This window comes from Buteo buteo, chromosome 13 (assembly GCF_964188355.1).
Source record: "Buteo buteo chromosome 13, bButBut1.hap1.1, whole genome shotgun sequence".
In the NCBI taxonomy this organism is placed as follows: domain Eukaryota; kingdom Metazoa; phylum Chordata; class Aves; order Accipitriformes; family Accipitridae; genus Buteo; species Buteo buteo.
This window is the reverse complement of record NC_134183.1, coordinates 1,384,731-1,405,372: the sequence shown is the minus strand read 5'-3', so window position 1 is coordinate 1,405,372 and position 20,642 is coordinate 1,384,731. Positions and strand designations below refer to the sequence as shown.

The 20,642-nt window shown below is 39.3% G+C and overlaps 1 protein-coding gene across 5 annotated transcripts in view; it reads right to left on the bottom strand.

Moving 5' to 3' along the window:
• The window catches only part of RPTOR (regulatory associated protein of MTOR complex 1), a 162,745-nt gene that overhangs the window by 75,699 nt on the left and 66,404 nt on the right, over positions 1–20,642 (bottom strand). For all 5 annotated transcript variants that reach the window (XM_075044165.1, XM_075044166.1, XM_075044167.1 and 2 more), the window contains 3 exons: positions 20,467–20,526; positions 8,760–8,860; positions 7,664–7,808 (listed from right to left, as the gene is read on the bottom strand). In XM_075044165.1, coding sequence (XP_074900266.1) covers positions 7,664–7,808; positions 8,760–8,860; positions 20,467–20,526 — 306 coding nt within the window. The remainder of the gene's footprint in view (positions 1–7,663; positions 7,809–8,759; positions 8,861–20,466; positions 20,527–20,642) is intronic.

Sequence of the window (20,642 nt, the reverse complement as noted above, 5' to 3'; positions counted from 1 at the left end):
GTGCTATCAGAAAGAACAAACAAAAATGTAAAAAGAGATTTTAGTAGATTAAAACAAAATCTCTTTTTACGCTTCTAAAAACAGGCCATTAAAAATCAATGTAGCCACACAGCCAACATTACTCAATCTTTCAAAAGAGCAACCACCAACATAAAATCTTAACATTACTGCTCATCACAATCTAGAGAGCTGGTGATTAACATCAACTGTGTAAGAGACTCTAATCAATTCAAATACTTAAAATGATTATTCTCCAGCCTTTCCAGACTAGCCCAACACACCACTTCTGCTCTATTTCTGCAGGAAACAGGAAACCTCCCCACCCAACGACACACGTGAGCGAACAGCAGTTTTGCTTGAAGTAAAACTTCGCTATTTCCAACTACTAGAACAGCTACACGTTACTTGCGAGACTTCAAGCTGGACACGAGTTGCCACATAGCTAACTCAGGGTGTTGGCAAAATAGACAATGGCGTTTAACAGGCATTACAACAATTAAAAGATTCAAACCCTGCCACAAATGAATGGTAAAGGACTAATGCCATTGAGTACGTGAAGAGAAACAGAAGGGGAAAAATACTTGTTATGGTGAAAATAACGGCTGTTGGTGGTGGGGAGGAGGAGCAGTGATTGACTGTTTTAATATGCCAAAGGGAACTGGGAAGGTGGGCAAATTGTAGATATGCTCGCTGAACTAATATTACACTTTAGCACACAAACAGAAGATAAATTAGGGAGCAGCAGTGGAACAAGGATAGGTGGTGCTGCATCCTAGAAGTGATTTATAAAGGCCAACCCAAGAGATCACTAGTTCTCTTCCTTCTTTGCAGAGATTGCTGTTTGCAAAGCGCTTTGGAAGATTTGTTTTCACTACATTAGCTACAAAAAGAGCTTGGTAATACCTCAGCATTGTTCTTTCCTCCCTCCTTACTGCACTCTTCCAATAACCCCGAACCCGCCACCGTGACAAGACGACAGTATGATGTATCCACTGGACAATAACCTACTGAAATATTGCAGTGTTTCAACTTCACTACATTACGCTACTAAAGAATATCTTTATGAGGTTTTTTTATACTATGTTGTCCTAATCGCCCTGTATGTACAACAAATTGATAAAGCACTTGCATAAGAAGGGAGGACACCTCCCCTTTGTACATCCCAGTTAAGTTAGAACCTACATATGCTTAACGTAAGGTTTTATACACATTCCTGTTATGTCTTCCCCAAAAGGGCAACAAAAACAAGCAATCCCACGCTGCGACTGATTTGACCAAGTCCAAAGGATTTCCATCATACACCACCTATCAGTAAGTGGCCGTTTCTATGTGGTCTAAACCCAACATGTATGAGGCAGTAACTCGAGAGAACCACGGAAGAGGCACCACAGGAGGTGAAGCTCAAGTTACTCATCAGCTTGACCACCAGCCCTCAAACCACAAGTTCAAAAGCTTTTTTTATGCAATCAACCACATAGCATGGCTATACTTACCCTTATGCTTCTTCGGGACCTGGCAATTTTCGTAGTGCAATCTCGTTAAAGAAAGGGGTCAAACCCACAGACTTTCAGCTATGTTAGGATGGGGGACTCCTTAGGTTCAGCTACTGGGAAAACATAGTATCATGCATTTCCCATATATATTTCAGAATAAATGTATATTAAATCCTCTCCTTAGTTAGAAGATTGACTCAGTTAAAAAACAGGCAAGAAAGTGCTTTTGTTTATCCAAAACAAGCAAAGCAATGCAGCATGCCAACAGAAACCGTCTGTAAAGAAAACAAGCTAACAACGCCCTGCATCTGTCTGCACTGATCAATCAGTTCAACAAGGTACTCAACATACAAGATGCAAGCCATCATCCTGCAAAAGGACACTGCATTTCAGAATATATGAAAATTAAAAAAGAAAAGGCATTGCTCCTCCATAATTCTACAATAAAAAATGAAAAAGGGAAAGAGCTCCCCCAAATTTCGTCAATTCTCTTCTCCCATGACAGAAATACTCATATATTTGTCTTTATATTTTAGTTTCAGTTTTTCTTAGCTCTTCAGCACAAAGTTCCTATTCACATGCCCCCCAGACTCCGTCTATCTCCCCCGCTCAGTCCAATACCAGTTTCATTACAGTAGGACTGTTTAAACTTTTAATAATTTAACATGAACTCATCCAGCTGCCTTTATTTTGTTTCCCAGAGGTGCTGCAAAGTTTGGACTTTTAAGCAAAGAACAGGCTGAGAGTTCCAGCTTCGCTCAATGACTATTTTATTGTGCAGATCCATGAAATGTTCGGTAATGGAAGCCCACAGTAATACTTTAACAGCATAAATGAAGCATGGTTACAGAGATGCATGTTAGTCTTTCTTCACCCACGTGTACTATATTAGCTGGCAGATCATGAAGGCAGATTTTCTTAACCTCAAATTTTGTGGGCTGAGTCAATGCCTAATGCTTTTGATTCTCATGTCACATTTTTTATAACATATTATTGATGTCCTTTAACATTCTCTCTTCTTCTGGGAATAGTTTGTATTATATTGCACTGCACATAATATTAGTGAAAATGAGTATTTCTTACTGGGACAGTCATGCAGTTGAAGCCTTCTGTAGTCTTGGGGCTCAGGCACCAGGGTATCTGCTTGCTTTGAATTGTGTTTCTGGAACTGCTAAATATTTCAGACTTTAACAAGTATGTTGGACAAGATTTTTCATGTTTGTTTTTTCTGCAAGTACAATTCAACACCATACTCTGTTTGATTGAATTTTCAGACTTCAGCCTGAATTCACCTGCTTCACAGTGACACTGTGAACTCCCTAAGCCTGCTTTAGGAGAGACAGCTGGGAAGCTGCTCAGACAGCTATTTTTAAAAAATATTTATTGCTATGAATATTTGGTACAACTATGAAATCCTTCTTTCTTCTACCAATGCATTCCCCTGCTCTACCCACAACTTAAAGCACATGCTTTGCTATTTTTGTCCTACATTTCTCTCCATTAAACTATTTGTAGTCCATTAATGGGTCTTGGAGATGTTAAGACTAACACATAGACACACAAAAAGAAATCTGGTTAAATCAACAGTGTAATCTGAATTAATCTAATCCTTCAAATGTCAAACAGTTCCAAATACCCTTTTCAAACAATCACTTTCTTCTTCCTGAGATACTAAGTCTTTCTGTGCAGCTAAATGAGACTCATTTCTTTGAGAAATCGGCAAGCAGACCTGCATCCATTCTGCAACACTCCCACAGTGTTCAAAGACTCCAGCTCCTCTCTTACCTGTAATTGGGTTGCTATATCATGGTTTTCTTTTCAGCTAGAATTCCAAGATTATTTTTTTTGCAGTATGTTATGACTTACTTTCAACTAGAATTTCATGGTTGGTGTACACACTATTGCAATATTTCTATTATGGACAAATCATAGCTCTTCCAAGGCATAATTAAGGCACTTCGTTTTTAATATATGACCTACGTTAGGAAATATTTCCAAACACATTATTAGGTCTTTTCAAAGGCCGTGAATATAACTTGCTGGCAACAGCAGTAATGTATAAACCATAATCCATCACAACAGAGATCAAGATGCTGACAGAGCATCAAGGCCTCCTATTCTTACTGCACAATAGACGGAACAACTCTAGAAGTTGAATAGCACAGCCAGTCAATCAATACATATTAATATTAATACTTGTATTATAGTAGCGCCTGCAGCAGCCAAGAACCTATGGTGCGAGGCATCATACAAATACAAACAAACAGCCTGTGCCCAGAAGGGTTTACGCCTAAGCAGGTAAAACAGAGAAAGCCAATAAAAGTAAGAACAACACGAAGGAATGAAGTAATATGTCAGAGCCTACCAAACAGGGCAAGGTCACAGAGATCAGCTCTCCTGATTCCTAATTATGGTGCCCTTCTTGGTGAAATAAAAAGACTGACAGCTTGTGGGTCAAATTTTCCCTCAAAAAAAAAAAGTTTTTGCTCTTCCTCAGTTGTTCAGGTAAAATGGATAATTAACAGAAGAGGTAACAGTGGTCTCCCAAATGAATTGACTAGAACAACAATTTTATAGGTCAAAATTTTAAAAAGCTGTTTTCAAAAGGACTAAACCAAAAGGAACAGAAGTTCATATCTCCAGCAACCTTAGTGCTTCTATTACAACCGTGCCAGATCCTCAAGTCACGAGACATTTGAGTGTAACTTAGGGAAAATTATCAAACAAGCAGAGACAAAGGTAAGCAAAAAAAGATAAAGAGCAGATGGTTCAGATTTTACGTCTGAAAAGGGGCAGTCGTAATTATTCATGAGGTAAACTGATGCTTAAGCCAAGTGTGAGGAACGTTTTGCAGCGTCTGCCCACCCCTCCAGCACGCTCACAGCCAGCTGCACGCTGCCAGCCTCACTCAGCTCTTCTCTGGCTTCCTCTCGGAAGTGGCAGAGCTCTGTCATCCAGCTACAGACAGCAAAGAGGAAAGCAGGAACGTCGTGCTCTGACCTCAGAAGCCCATCTGCATCAGCGAGGCATGAGCTCTTTCTGCTCTTTTCCCTCTCACTCACTGCGAGATGTTCCCAGTAAGAGAGTTGCAAGGCCAGTGCAGAGCACCACGAGTGCAAATTCACGGCTGCTGCTGCGATGAGGAGAGACACCCAGGCAGCGTATGCAAAGTTCAGAAGAGATTGTGCTTATGATGCTATAGTCAGTGAAACACTGACATTTACTTATGCCTTTTCTGCAAAAGATGGTGCAAAAAACCATGTGCTGACATACAACAGTAATTTGCTTCTCCAGTCAGCCTTCTGCTGGCATAGGAATTATGTCTGTATGTAGATCCCATTTTTAGTCGCTATTCCAGCTGTGAATGTGCAGAACGGCTTGTGTCCATAACAGCAGAGAAACACGGTAATCTTATATATTACCTTTGTCAATGGAGGAGCAAAGCCCAGGAAGCCAGATGAGCATCCAGAGGATAACGGAAGAGAGGAGAATATATGTATGTATGTACTGGAGAAGCTAAAACATCACATCACCACTTAGGCTGCAAGCAATAAACCAAAACCTGAGTCAGGAACACACAGCCGGTGCACACGGGATGACAATGAAAGGTATGAGGCCCTGAAACAACCCAAGTAAATGAAGGCCAAAAAGTACAGAAGAGGGGAGGAAGAGGACAAGGGGCAGGGAAGTCCCTTAAAGTCTGAAGTCAGATCCTTGAGGAGCGCTGGCCGATACACACCAGAGCCACTATTTGCATTCATTGCGCATTTACAACATTGTAGGAGAGAACCCTGGAGGTTCTTGCCCACCGCTTGCAGATCAAACCATTGCTGACAACGCAGCAGCCAGGACTCGCTCCCCAAAACACTGTCTGACATGCTGGGTATGAAAAATCTGTGAAAAGTCTCAATAACACAGCAATCAGCAAAACCTCGCTGTATCATCCACCATATAACAATGCAGATGCAGATTCAACGTGGTCATCAAATCACATTGTTTGAAGTTTCCATTCTTTTCAACACTCCTTTGGCCAACTCTCCTGCCCTCCAGTCACATTACCTAGTTTATCTAAACAGTAAAATGGGTTTGGAGGTTTTGGATCAGGGATCCATTAGAAAATTCTTGAATGAAAGGCGATAGGTAAGTGCAGATAACTATTTTTAGAAAATATTTAAGCAAGCCCTGAATTAGTTTCTAAATCTGTCCTTACTAAAAGTTCATTATTATGACCTGAGCCACCTCTGACAAAAATGGAATTTTCCCCTCTGCTAGATTTGCTTCAAACTGCACATTATTTGGAGGACGCTGAATAAAGTGTGTCAAGGGATTCTCTGCTCACTTGCTGTCTACTTTGCTAGTGTCTGGGATTCACAAGGAAAAAAGCCCGGTGTGTGACTCTTCTTGAGGAACTTCTTCTTCTGGTAAATCCTAAAAAGCAGCACCAATGCCATTATCCTGTGGTATGGTTGAGGGCCTTTACAAGGGTATTTACAGCATTATTTTACACCAGGAGAACTACAATACAAGCAAAGAAAAGAATGAATTTCTAGAATCCCTCATGCTACAATACGGGTCTATGGGAGATACAGAATGGGATCCAGGTCTTCCTAGTTTCATTCTTGTGGTTCAGCACGTGGATGGCAACACCACCTCCAAGTCAAGTCATACTCCCATAGGAAACCAGAAATATAGGCTTTTAATACACTGGCAATAAAAATGAATTATATTCCCCCAAGGAACTGGAAATACAGGTTTTTAATATGCTGGCAATAAGCAAGCTATAAATAACTCAAGAAATTTACTGTTTTAATTTCAAAATTTCCGCAAAAACGTGTTCCACCCTACTGCAACTGCAAACACAGAGTTCTGTGGCTCAAGTTCTGCCACATCTAGTGGCAACATAATCTGAAAGACACCATGGGAACTCCGGTGTTTTTTTCTACTCTTCACTTACAAATGTCCCAGTCCCTCATGTGACACAATGATAAAACAACTCACCATATTTACAAATGACTGAAACAATTTTCCTTAAAAGTTACTAATCCAAAGCACTGAAGAACATTGTTTGCCATGTACACACAGTACATTTAAAATGTGAGGCTGCCCAGTTGCTAATAATTCCATCCAAAGCCTCCCCTATTGCCTCCATGGTTTTCAATAATCAAAACATCTTTGTATTACCAGTAAATGCCTCCTCGATGGCTGCTTGCACCTGCAAATGCTCTTGGGGTTCTCTGTTGTTAGCTTGCCTCCATTTTAGAGGAAACCATGCCATATAATTTGAACTCACTGATGCTGCTATCAGTTTTACACTGATCATCATCACTTCATACCTCCTCTACATTTATTTTCCTCCACAACTTTATGGAGGAAGCTTATCAAAAGGATTTTGAAAATGCAGGCAAATTAAGCCCACTCAGCTACCTTTACCTGTCATTTTATTAGCCTTTTAGCAAGTTACCCAGCTATCATTTTCTCCTACAGGAACTACGTTAGGTTGACTGTACCAGTTTGTACTTAGCTAAATTTTGTACTGTTCTATTCTTAATCATACTGAATAAAAAAAATGAAAGCAAGCATTTTTGTTATTACTGTTATTATTATTTTTATTATTATTATTCATGGAACATTTGTTTGATAGTCAAAACCACATTTAAGAGCTTTTCGATAACTGTGCCACCTCCATTTCCATTAATCTTAAAAGCAACAGTAAAAGTAGATGAAATCTGCAGCAAAAAATTTCTTCTACTTCAACAACACAAGTTAAGAATTTTTCCCTCAGGCCCTCAGCTCTCCCCACCCATCACAATCACAGGTGACTAGCTTTACTTTGTGAAAATAGAGGTAGCAGATGCCCAATTTCTTTTCTATTTGGAGTGAAAGATTACATGGCTGAACTGAAGCTTCTGTATTAGAGAATGTCCTGGTTTAGTTGCCAGCTGGGGTTAAACCACGACACGTTATAATTATGTATGCACAGAGAAGAAATAGATTTGGAGATGGGTATTACGCTGCCACATGCTGTTTCATTTTTGATCCACTGACTTAATCAGTAAAGCACTGTGTAGATTTAAGTAGTAACAATCTTTCATGACTACAGTGCCTGAAATCTCCTTAAGGCATCAGCATGCAGCCTTTGCAGCGAGGGTAACCTGTTGGCTGTGACTTACCACATCGCATGCATGTACGTTGGAGGTAGACGAGGGCTGCTGACAGGGGTACAGTTGTAAGATCTCATAATTCTTTCTGCCAAGAGAAAGTTACGAAATAAACTGGCCACAAGCAGGTCTTGCCTGAAGAGCTTCTGGAAAAGATCTGCCAAGAGATTGCATGAATTACTAAATGCGTATCTTTGTAATTTAAGTACCTTAGGTAATATGCAAAAATCCTTTAAAACGTAAAAACATGTTAATATTTTATTCCAGTAACAAGGAATCTACAACAGTTTTGCAGTGACGTGATATGACGACTATTAAAAGGAAATCCTGCCTTCCGAGTTCCCTTAAAGCATCGCAGTTACTCTCCATTTTACATTAACAGAATTAAATACTTTCTACCTCAGGTTCTTTTTTGCCTTTTCTGGATAGGGTTCTCCTTTTGGTGTTTCACTTAAACTCAGCCTGACTAAGTTTTTGGAAATTACTGAGGGAGAAAAGGACCTCTGTGTACTATTTAATCAAGAACTATATACCTGTTAACTGGCAGTTTGATGTGCTCATGAGAAGCCAAAATGAATCCTAAAAGATAGCAAATGTGCTATCTTCTGTAGAGGTAAAGAAGAATTTATGCTGAACTGAGCATTAGAAAGAGCGTAGTTGGAAAACTGTTTAAAAATTTGGCCACCCATGCTCCAAAAGTACAAATTCAAAGCAGAACATGGGTACAGAAATGGGATGAAGTTACTCATGGGAAACACAGACTGCCTTACCAGCAAAGAGGGTAAACCCCTTTATTTATGATACTAACAAAGGTCAGAAGAAAATAGATTGCTTTTTACAAATACAGCAAGAAAGAAAATTATTAAAGCTAAAGCAATCATGTTAGCAGTAGAAAAAAAAACCTTTCTGGTTTCTAATGATCAGGTTGCTGAAATGCTTCTGGTAAAAAGAGCAAATTAAAAAAAAATTAACTACCCTTAAGATCCAGTCTGATCTGTTCTTTCAGTATCAGGCTTTAATTTTCTCCTTATTTCACTCTTCATCCTTCTACTTTGAATAAGCAATGCTCACTTGGGATGAGAACTTGATTCACCTGCCCAAGTCTTACCTCTAGGCAAGACATTCCATGCAATGGTGTCTGTGATAGCGGTGAAGATCCAATTCAGCTCTCCCAGGGGAGTTCTCCTGTCATTCAGTCTTCCAGGAATCCTACAAGTGGGGAAAAAAACCCAAGTATGTTTCCTATTAAAAAACATATTTTTTGAGATACATACACATGCACACCTCCAAGGCTCAATCAAGGCTCACAAAAGGCAGTTTTTCCAGAACCTTAATTCTTAGCCAAGAATTAATGTTGCTAGACAAACTTTCCTTATCCATCCAAAGTCTGTTACATTTGCATTTGCTTGTGAGATTAATTGCCAGATAAAGGATAATAAACAAGGAATTGTTTATAGATAACTGAGCTAAAGGAAAACATCTGGGAAGATATCACAGAGATGATGTTGATTTCCAAGACGCAATGGAAATGCCTTTTTCTTCAAAAGTGCCACTCTGCTTCATTTTATCCATTATTTACTTCTTGCTGAAATATTTAATAATAAATACAATTTGTATTACAAACTGTATGCTCACGATCCATAACGTCCCTGTGTAAGAACTTTTGAGTCATCATATTCCAGAAAAAAAACAATTACTATTTTTTAAACAGACGGGAAGTCTCAGAACAGTTAGAAAACAGTCCTTTTGTTAAAAATTGTCTGACAGTGACGCACGTACGTCACAGCTCCCCATTGCTGCAAAGTACTGCCTGTTCACGAAGAAATGCGACCCAGTAAGATTCACCTTATCGTTCCAGCTAGACTATCTTTTAAGTCAAGATCAGAACATGCATGTGCCTGCTACAGATGGTGCGGCTGCTCGTTTCCAAGGGGCGTGTTTGCTATTTCTTACAAAGACACACAGTTTTTCACCTAGTAGGTTCTTTGAAAACTTGAATTCATTAATTTAGTCCTTGGCTGTCTACAGATTTGTTGCACTGCCATCATTACTGCATGCAGGTGCAAATACAATATCTTACTAAAAAAGTTATTGAGCATAATCAGCAGCTTTTCGTTCAAACAGGAGATGTTTTCTGCAATTAAGAACTTTCCAATGTTTCCACAGGCATCTATGGAAACCAGTAACTTGCATATCAGTTCCTTAACCTAATCTAAGATTTAACATACTGCCTCACAGAAACTCAACAGCAAAAGACATAGACTTTTGAATTTATATAAATTGGGCATTATTAAAACTAGAGTGAAAAAGATCACTTTGAAAAGCACCTTCTAATGAACAAACCAAAATGCTGCTGAACACTGCACTCTGGAGCCCTCCTATCACAATGTCACAGCACAAACTGAGGCACCACGCTTTACCCCTCGCTGGCTATATGCAAGGTTTGACGCTTGTCTAGAAAGAAGTATTTACTTAATCCAGGTTTCAGTGTAGTGGTAGTCTACACACGCTGTGTGTAGTCACTTCATAATCTTACCTATGTGTGCCATAATGGCACCTACATGCCTAAAAAGTATAAAATAATAAAGCAAAATTATTTTCCTTCTATTGTGTTCTCCCCCCTCAAAGCAAATGAATTCCTTTCCCCTAAAGAGTCAGGGGACTGGCAGTGTGGCACGAGGGAAGCAAACAGCAGGCACCGTCACTGCTGCTGCGAGCTGTTCTGCGACCCACAGCGTCTCGTGGTCTTCCTCCATCTGGTCAATACACATACCTACCTGGCCTGCAACTGGAATATAGTTTCAACCCCAAGAATACCAAAATCGCATCAGCAATACATACCAGGAGTCTATTTGTGGTGTAGTAAGGTACCAAAAATGCTGAGGAGTCCAGCTGCTAATTTTATTAAATATTTTAAAGTAGAAAAAAGTTGCACTAATCAATATCAGGGATGGCAGCTTTCCAAATAGCGATCTACTCTCGTCCCTGCTCATATGTAGAATAGGCAGTGGAAGTGAGCAAAGGGTTGGGTTGTTTGTTTTTTTGAGATTATATTTTAGACAGGAGAAAATAACCCAAATCATGCAAAAAGCTGAAATATTCATACAGACGTCCCCCTCCTCAAAGAAAGCAAAGGCAGAGGGCCAATTAGTGATTCTGCTGGGACAATCCAGCTGCATGTTACATGAGCATTTAATAAATAAATGCTTTTAAGTGCACTCCCTTAAAGCCAGAAGGTTATTATAGTAAACACAAGTAGTGTGGGTCTGAAGTAACAGTTTGGTTTGTCACAGTGAAGGCCTTTTTATGACCATGTGTATATATTTTGGCTATAAGATGACTTGCATTTAATAGAAGATTCTGAGAAAACCTGAGTTGTTAACCTCTTTTTGAAAAATCACTGGCATCAGTACACAGGTCCCTTAAATCTTGGATTCTGAAGCTTTACAGCAGTATGCTCACTATGGTTTTAACAGTGGCATCTATAAATAAAAAGGAACTCTTTGCTGTAAAATTTCCATGTTGCATTAAGACTCATCAAGTAGTTAAAAAAAACCCAAACAAACAAACAAAAAAAACAACAAAAAAAACACCCAAACGGAAACAAAAACCAGCCCACTCCAAAGAAACACTAGTTTACCTAGGAAAACCCTATGCATTTAGGGATGGTAACACACAGGCAACCGAGCACAGATCCTTATCACAAGTAGCACAGCAGCCTGCCTTGTACAAGGGAGCGAGCAGTGGACAAAGGTAATTTTTGCCTTCTGTCACTGAGAATGATACTAGAATGTTTTGCCTAGTATTCACATTTTGGCATTCATTTAAACTGCTTAAAAACAGGACATACAGAATATAGAAGATGCAGAAAAAGCTTGAAAACAAAACAAAAGATAGTGAATGAATGTCATACAGTGAGACATTTAAGGAGGTCACTCTATCTACACTACCAAGGAACAACTTGAACATTGTGGATAAACACCTACTAGAGAGAAAAATCTTGGTGCCAACAAACACCTTACACAAGTGGAGAAAGAAAGAAGAGCACTTGTCCATTAAAAGAAAGGGAAGCAATTCAATCTTCATCTTTCAAAGGTTCAAGGCATACACACTTCAGAGGAGCACGAGTTATTTGACTCTTCTGAGGAGTAACCTAATGAAATTCTGTAGCCTGAGCTATGCAGGTCAGAGGAGACAAACTAACGGTCTCCCCTGGGCTTAACATTTATTATTCTAAGCATCAATACACCAGCAACAATGGACTGACCAAAGCACATTCGGTGAAGATGGAACAGCAACGTTCCACCAGGAATTTTGCTGTTCCAGGGTCCAAGATCTTGGCTGATCAGGATCTTGCTTTTGTAGACTGAAAAAAGTCACTCAAATTTATTTTGTCCAGGAACTGAACGAAGATCTCGTATTGTATTTGTTCATCTGTAATACAATGTGAGCTCCAAAGGAACCACAGGACCAACATACAATCTGATTTCTGTGATTTAAGAGATCAAATGACAGACAGTCTACTGTGACTCAAAATCAACATATGCGCAATGCTACTTAAAGAAAGAAAAGTGGCTGTGAACTGTTCTTCAATATCTCTCAGCTTCTGCCTCCACACTGATCAGCTTTCCTAAATATGCTTTCTAATGCTTATTTGCTTCTCACAAAAACAAGGAAAAAAGAAGAAAAAAACCCTCAAAACCCAACCAAGACCAACAGACTCAGTCCTAGCTGTCTTACTAATACTCAGACACTCAAATACACAAACACAACGTGGCACTCTCAAGCACAGCTTTTTTCCCCTTGAGAAAGTATCAGACATAGGATGGGGAAGTTTCAGAAACATGCACCCCAACCCGGTAAGACATCCTACGGATTTAATCCTAACACACCCTAGCTTCCCTTCTGTAACAAGTTTTCAAATATTAAAAGTATCAAGACAAACTACATGAAGCAAGTGCTTCCTCTGTGGCAACTTATTCTTCTGATATGTATAGCAGTATTATTTCCAATGCAGGTTCAGACGAAGCATATTCAGTTGTATAAATACAGTTTCTAAAACAGCTAGAAATTAACATTTTATAAAAAATTCCTGTCTGTCTTGATATCAGAGGAAAAATATACATCTCTGAAACTGTTTGTTAACTGATCCCCCAGAGCAAGCAGAGGGAACACAAGGCCACACAACTGCTCTTGTGAGGATTTCACATAAATATTTGCATTGCAGAACACCCTCTGCAGCAAAATAGCAGCATTTCATAAGTCAGAATGTTATTAATTAGAAACCAAAGTGATCCTTGCTGAGATTCCCTAGCAAGCCAAATGCTGAGCTTAAACCATTTGATGGCCACTTTCAAGCTGGTTTTCAGTGGAAATAGAAATAGGGTGTTTCACAGTAGAGAATCTGAATCTTTACAGCAGATGGAGAGTTCTGCGCAAAGTTCATACTAAATTCTCTTTTATTAAACACAGATTGTGAGTTGATACATATCTTACTGATGGTATTAAGCAGGAATGACAGGCTGAAATCCAAAGTTGCTGCTAGCAGCCCAACCTTAGAAACTCCTTGTGACTTGAATATCTACTTTCTTGGGGAATGAGGTATGCTTCTTACTTTTGTGTTTAAAGATTTAAAATAACTACTCATTAGCATAGTATAGGTTTTATTTGGGATTTTAAAATGTACTTGGTATTTTTTTCACAATATGACTGTCCTTTCTAAGACTGGCTGCAAAATTCATAGAACATACAGCTACCGATGGGGGACTGCAGTCAAGAAGCAGAAATTAATAGGATGTCATTCTCACATCTTATGTGGCATCAGGTGAGTTCATTTTCTTTCTGCCCTCATATATAGTCAGGAAGATACTAATTTTGTACCTAGCTCCAGCATTGTGAAGATTAATGCTGTTCAGCGCTTTGAAAACCTATGCATTAGGTGTTAATGGTGAGGGCAGAGAGAACGTGGCGAATAGCACAAGCATGAAAGGCAATACATTTCCATAACTGCACAAAACCCTACCAGAGCTTTCAGATTTTGAACTGGCACTAGAAAGCAGCCATTAGAAGGAAATTGGCAGCAGGGCTGTTCTCTATGCTGCACACAGGAATCAATTAAAGTTGGAACAGTCAGCACTATAAATCGGCAGATGAAAATAAACACAACGTATTTTCTGTTCCTAGATGGGACTACTCAAACCCTCATCCCAGAAAGTGGAGGACAGTTTGTAATACTCAAATGACAAGCTGAGTGATCCAAGGAAGGGATTTTTAACACAGTAGTACTCAATGACAGTAGATCTTAATCATCTTTGAGAATTAAAGTTTAAGCTTCCAAAGGCAAGAGAAGAATGATTCTTAACCCTCAGATTGCATTCAAACACACTCTGATGATAGGGACAGTGAATCAGCTGACCATCAATTAAACATGTCAGACAAATTCCATCTCCGTGCTCTACAACTCAAAGGTACCATCCCAGTTAGGAGAGCTGCAGCACAGCACCACATTAAAATAACCAACAACAGCATATACTAGAAAGTCACAAGAGAGACATACAGCAATCTCCTATTTGTTGCTTCACACACTTATAAAGATTTATTTGAAATAATCAGTTACACTTTTTTTTTTCCTAAACATCATCTATACCTCTCAAAGAAGTAGAGGTCACTTTACTTTTGTTATTTTTGTAGAGTTCCACTACACAAATTTACTTAATGTCACCCTTCAGATAAAATATTTTGGGGTGAGTACATTTCCCTTGTACAGTGTGCACTTTCAAATCCATCCTGTGGCTATAAACTAAAGCTCCTTTTAATTTCTATTTGGGCATGCACCTACATAACCAGAACGTCATAAGGCTCCTGACAGTATTTTTCCCCACAAGGAATATTGCTATCATCTTGGTATCATTTCTCCCGATGTCTTTCACATTATGCTTTGACAATCAGCAAGAGCCTTTGACAGTAAGGACAAAGCAGACCTCATCTGTAAAAACTATTTTTGAGGAAGGGGAAGAAAAGGAAAAAAGGGCAGGCTGTCTCAGCTGCTCGCTGCAATTTAACATCTCTGGACTCTCAATTGCTTCTTCCATCAACCTCCTGACAGACGCCTTTACAGAGGCCTAAATCACGGCAGTCTATTGTGAAAAGTGAGGACTACAAAATGTCAGGGTCACTAAAGAGCTCGTGCTAGGTGTAACCATCAATGTCCTTGTCAGAAATTTAGCAAAATCCCATGAATCACTTTAATTACAGGGGAAGCATTTACTTCAAAGGATACCAGGTTTTCCCTTCAGATGGGCTCCATCATTATCTCTGCTTTTGGAATATAATATATATAACACTGGGAAACACAATATCAGACTTCAGAAAAGAAGATGCTTTGGTACTGATGTATACCTGCAAACATTCGCAATAATTTTAGTTTGGGGAAAGAAAATAACATAAGTATATTTCACTTTTCACTCTTCCAGGAAAAAAAGGGAGAGTGTATACCACAGCAAATGGTGTAACAGTAATTCAGGCAGGATATATGCTGTGGAAATCTCTTGAACTAGCAAGAGCTGCTTAGATAGGATTGACATAGTTAACGTGCCCAAAGACAACATGTCCTCATCACAAGACAACATGAATGATACAGACGTGCCATGATTGGGCTCCTGAAACCTTGGCAAACTACATGAGAAAGACAAAACGTTTGAGGTTCTTAAATTATTTGTTCGAGAGCACTGTAAAGCTTTGTACACTAGTGTTCAATCCTGTCATCTTTCTGTATAAAGATATGAAAAAAGTGTTGCCATGAAAACCATCCTTTCGAGTATGATCTTCACTTTGTATTTACAATAGGCTTTGCTTACACTAGAGACTGATACCCTGTAACAATGGCAGTAAAATTAAATACTCCATTTCAATAAAACCAGATTTATTACAGAAGCGAAACTTTTCAGAATAACATCTTCAAAGGAAAGGTTTTCCTCAACTCAAGTACTAATGAGCGATATACTACCAACAGGTAGTGTGGCACAGCATCCCTGTTATACTGTGGCTAATAATACTTACTAAAACACTTATATTCTGAAATATGCTCTAACGCCTTCTGCTGAATTTTCTAGAAGAAAATAAAGGGGCTGAAAGCTGCCTAACCTAGGTCTAAAGGCACACCAAGAATTACAGTTTTCCCACTATAAATAAAATAATGAATATAAAAAACCCCCACAAGCTGCAGTATTTCAGAATATGGCCTAGCACATGGTTAATTAAATATCTGCAAAGACATCTTAACTTTTGGCAGCTGTGATGACACAGACCTGCTACAGAGAGACCACGGTCCTGTCAACATCAGAACTATCATTCTGCCTTCAACTGCCTTTTAGTCACTTGCCCAAAAGGCAACAGCATTTGTCCCTGCCTGGTCCTGCTGAAAATAACAGAACTTTTTTTCTTTTAATCAAATGCCTTTCTCCATCTAGTTATGAATCTTGCCGATTTCTGCCAAGCCTAAACACCAGCAGCTCTGGCAGTATTTCCTCGCACTGGGTAGGCAGTGTATTTTAGAAGGCAATATAGTATCTTGGAAATACAATTTCAGTTTAGCACTTGGCCTCATTTGCTTACACAGCAACAACAATTTTGTTTATTTAAACACAAGTACAGTCAGTAAGATTGTTACCATACTTTGACAATTTTTGTCCTTCTGACTTTTTCAAACAACCCATCATTTCCCAGTGACTTTCCACACAACAAACTCTTTTCCGAGACTGATGTGCTCAACTTCAGTAAGTTAGCAAAAAGCCGCTGTTCATGTTAAACTTTGAGGGGAAAGCACTAAAGCAATACTCATTTAACCCCGAGCAGTGACCAGGCAGCCAGGACCAGCTCTCTCTGTGCATTCTCCCATTTACCCAACACAGTCAGCCCAACCTGCTGCTCTTGGTCACTCCGGTCTGGTCCCAGGCAATGTTATCCTAGACCTCTCCAGCCACAACATGCAGTACGCCAGCCTGGCAGAGGAAAATTTACTAAAAGGGACTGGAGTAGCTGATATTTGCTACTGGGACCACCTGGGAAAAAAAAAAAATTTATGATACTAACCAGCTGCGCTCCTTCGCCTGCCCTCCAATTTACCATCCTGAAGGCAACTGATTAGCTAAGTTCTAAGAGCATGCACCAAAGATATTTGTTATATTACAACATAATTTCTACATTTTCTCCAATTACATTACTTTTGTCGTGTGATATCTTGGGATTTTATTTTTCCTAGTTCATCTTTAAATTAGCTCCTACTGAACCATTACTCATCAATAATCAATAGACATTAAACCATTAATAATTTCCAGTCTGTGACATTCGACAATACTGAAAGTGGAAACAAAAATTTATTTTAGTCTCAAATTTGTTATTTCTAGTGATTCTTATAAATGGATTTTGTGCTGGTGAATGACAGCCTAGAGATGGGCTCTCCTCTCAGAACAGCAACAGCACACACTGCAGCAAGACGAATTTCTCCCACACTGCTCCTGCCTACGTGACGCAGAGCTGACATTCAGAAAAGGTCCTCTGTCAGAAAACCCTGACAGCAAGCGACCAGGCTCCTCCTTTCCAGTTGTGAAAGTAAACTGTGGTACCATATTCACGTGGTCATTTGAAAAGCCTGGGTTCTAAGTGGCCCCACCAGAAGCATGAACAGCTCTCGGGTCACCAGGATTTTTGTTTAGAGAATTCCCTCCTTCTGCAAAATGGACCCAGGAAAAAAATCCCAGGAAGGCAATACACCATTCTTGCTCCCCTGAGAATGTGATTTCAGAAGAGGGAGCTTAATGCAGCAGTATAGATCAAAGCATTCTTGTACATCCCCGGTTCTTGGCATCCAGCTTTGTATTCCCACCCTACACAAAGTTAAACCATTCCTTAGGATTTTTTTCCAAAATTTTTAAAAAGCAGAACAAAGACCCAGTTCGTTTCACTCAGCAGCCACACAACAAGTGGTGCCAGCACAGATGACAGGATGGTTTGTGATCAAGCAGAAAAGACCAACCAAGGCAGTAGGAATATCTGACACTGATGCTGCCACTGAAGAGCCTTATGAAGTGGCAGTCAGAGGTTTCTAAATTCCTAGAGCTTCGCCAACCTAATTTTCCTTCCGTTTACGTTTTACTGTCTGGCTCCAGCAAAGATCTTTATTTCTAAACTAGGGATTATTTTGGCTTAATCTTAGAAGATCTGTAATATAAGTGCACATCAGGATACACCACACATTTATTCATCAGGACACTGGTTTAGCCCAGATAATTAGAAATCTGAGCCCTTCAAAGAAGATGCAGCCTAATTTAGTCTCAAAGTCTGCAGCTTAATCGCAATATAAACTCTTTCCCTCGTTTTAAAGACAGCTAAATTATAAATTACAATATACACACAGACAATCCAGGAAGTATTCTAGGTGTATCTTGAGACTGTAATAAAAAACATGTGTTTTCTATAATTAATATACGTAGCAGATTAAGATGATGAGGTTTAAATATTTGATATCCACAGGAACCTACTTCTGGCATGCTTTCCATGAAGACAGCCTTTAAAGAATGCATGTGTGCTGTGGTATTAACCAACAAGAATCAAGAATAATGAGTAATTTTTTTTTTTTTTTTTGCCAGTAAACCATTATTTAAAGAGTATTTAACCCTCAGCAGCCCATCCGAGCATTCAGTGAAGCAGATTCTTGAGCTACCTGGCTCAAGACCTTCATTGACCCTTGCCATATGTTCTTTGATTAGATACACTCTTGTAGCAATCTGTTAATTGCAATTAACATAATATAGTCATTGTTCTGGAACACATTTATCCAGTGGCCTGAGGTGATCTCAGTCCGCGCTGATGATGAGCCCATCAGTTCAGGAAGAACTGCTTACCTTTGCTGTCCAACAGCCAGAGATGACCAAAGAACAATCGCTCACTCTGCCCATTTAAACAACAGTCAGGAAACTACGCACTCTTCTACCACTAAATAGCTTTTAACTTCAGGACCATCTGACCTTCTCACACCAAAAAACCCTGTTAGCACACCTTCGAGTACATAGGCAAAGCAAGGTTAACCCTGGGTAGATTTCCTTCCTGCTTCTCATCTCCTTAAAACCAAAAGAAAAACAAAACCTACCACAATGGCTTTCAGAGAAAACAATTTCCAGTGGTGGACCTTTTCCTAGACTGATGCATCTCTGCAAACTGCTCTAACACTTCCTTTGATAGATGGGGTCCTGTCTCCATTATCTTAGTTGTAAACTGAAAAATTATTTTTGTTTTGGTAAGATTAGTGCCTCTGAAATACAGCTTTACAAGAATCATTGCTTAGCTTCCCCAACTGAGATGAGATAGGATAATCAAATTTTCACATTAAAAATTAGCATGATTAAATACCTAAATACTACTGATGAGCTGACTATTCTAAAATGCATATTGTGGAAGAGCTAGTAGCATTGAGAAGCATTTCTAACCTCATCTGAATGTAAAACATGCAAGTTAACATGGAATGATTTACTAAAGCAAAAACTGAACAAGAAATTTTAGCTGATGCAATCTTATCCTCATTGCTTCTGCTATAACAGATAATTTGCTATTGGCAGCATGAGCAATGAATGATTGCTGCATTTCGCTACACCATGCAGAAGCTTGTTAAAAAACAAGGAAGTATGATAACATATTTCCATTAAGAATTCACATTTATTATCCAGATTCCTGTTCTCCTAACCCTTTTCAGGATGCCCTTCAATTCTACAGTTTTCATCTTAGACAAAAGATGATCACTGGACTCTGGACATCCATGTGTCAGAAGAGTTCTAATTAATCTCAACAACAGTATTTCTAGAGTCAAAATTTCTCAGAAATTGAATGAATGATCTTTAATTAATCGCTCCCAGACAGTTTATGCACGTGTATCAATGTTCCAAGAATAGAGCATTCAAAAACAATCTGCAGGGAGCACAGAACTCCTGCATCTAGTGGCTGCAAGCATCGAAAGACTCTGTCTTTAAGAATATGTTTCTGTTAAAAAAAAAAAAAATAAAAAAAAATCTTAAAACCCAGCAAAGACTACAGTGGACAATTATAATTATTTCAAAGTCCACCTTTTTTGTATAAACTGAAGTAGAATTTGAAGACTAGTTGTCTAGATTAATCAGTTTGCCTCAGCTGCCTGACAACCAGTAATTATGTTCAAATATTGCTTGGATAAAAGGATTATAACATGTTTCAATGGTGTTAAGTCTGAAACATAACACCACTATCAAACAAAGAATAGTAGGACAGCATAGTGATGAAATGACAAACAGTATTTTTGGTTGAGTGTTTTTCTGTTCATTAGCTGGTTTTGGTGACGTGGGGTGTACAGCTCACAGAGCTGCGAGCGCGCCTCCTCTGTCAGCGCTCCCATGGTCGAAACCCACACCAAAACCAGCCACACACGTGGCTTTTCAGTGCTGGAGGTCCAGGAACACAGCCACAATCTGTGTCTGCAGTTGCTGTTTGTCTGGCTAGCCCACGATGACAGCACAAGCGGCGAGAGCTACACGACTCTCAACTCACCGAGCTTAGCAAAGCCCCAGTGCAGCCATAACTCCCGGCTGCAGTGCCGCTCCCCGAGCGACTGCTCACTTTTATGGCCACTGCTTATTTCAGCAACACATGGTAAGGCAAGAAATGACAAATACTGTAGGTGCAGACTCTGCAAGAAGCTTCCCAAAGAAATCTCCTCGCAGACAAACAAGAGAAATGCTAGAAATAATGAGGAAATTAAGAGCAACAGGGGGGAATCATAAAATTTGGCTTACTTCTCTATTAAATCCAGTGTGACTCCTGGCACCAGTCTGACACTCTTCTGCATACAGAACCTGTGGAGAAGAGAATAAAAATAAAACATACTAATTGAATATTTAATGACAAGGTTCTATGGAAAGAATATGGAAGGTTTCTTTATTACAGTGCTTCTGCTTTTAAAATGGTGTTT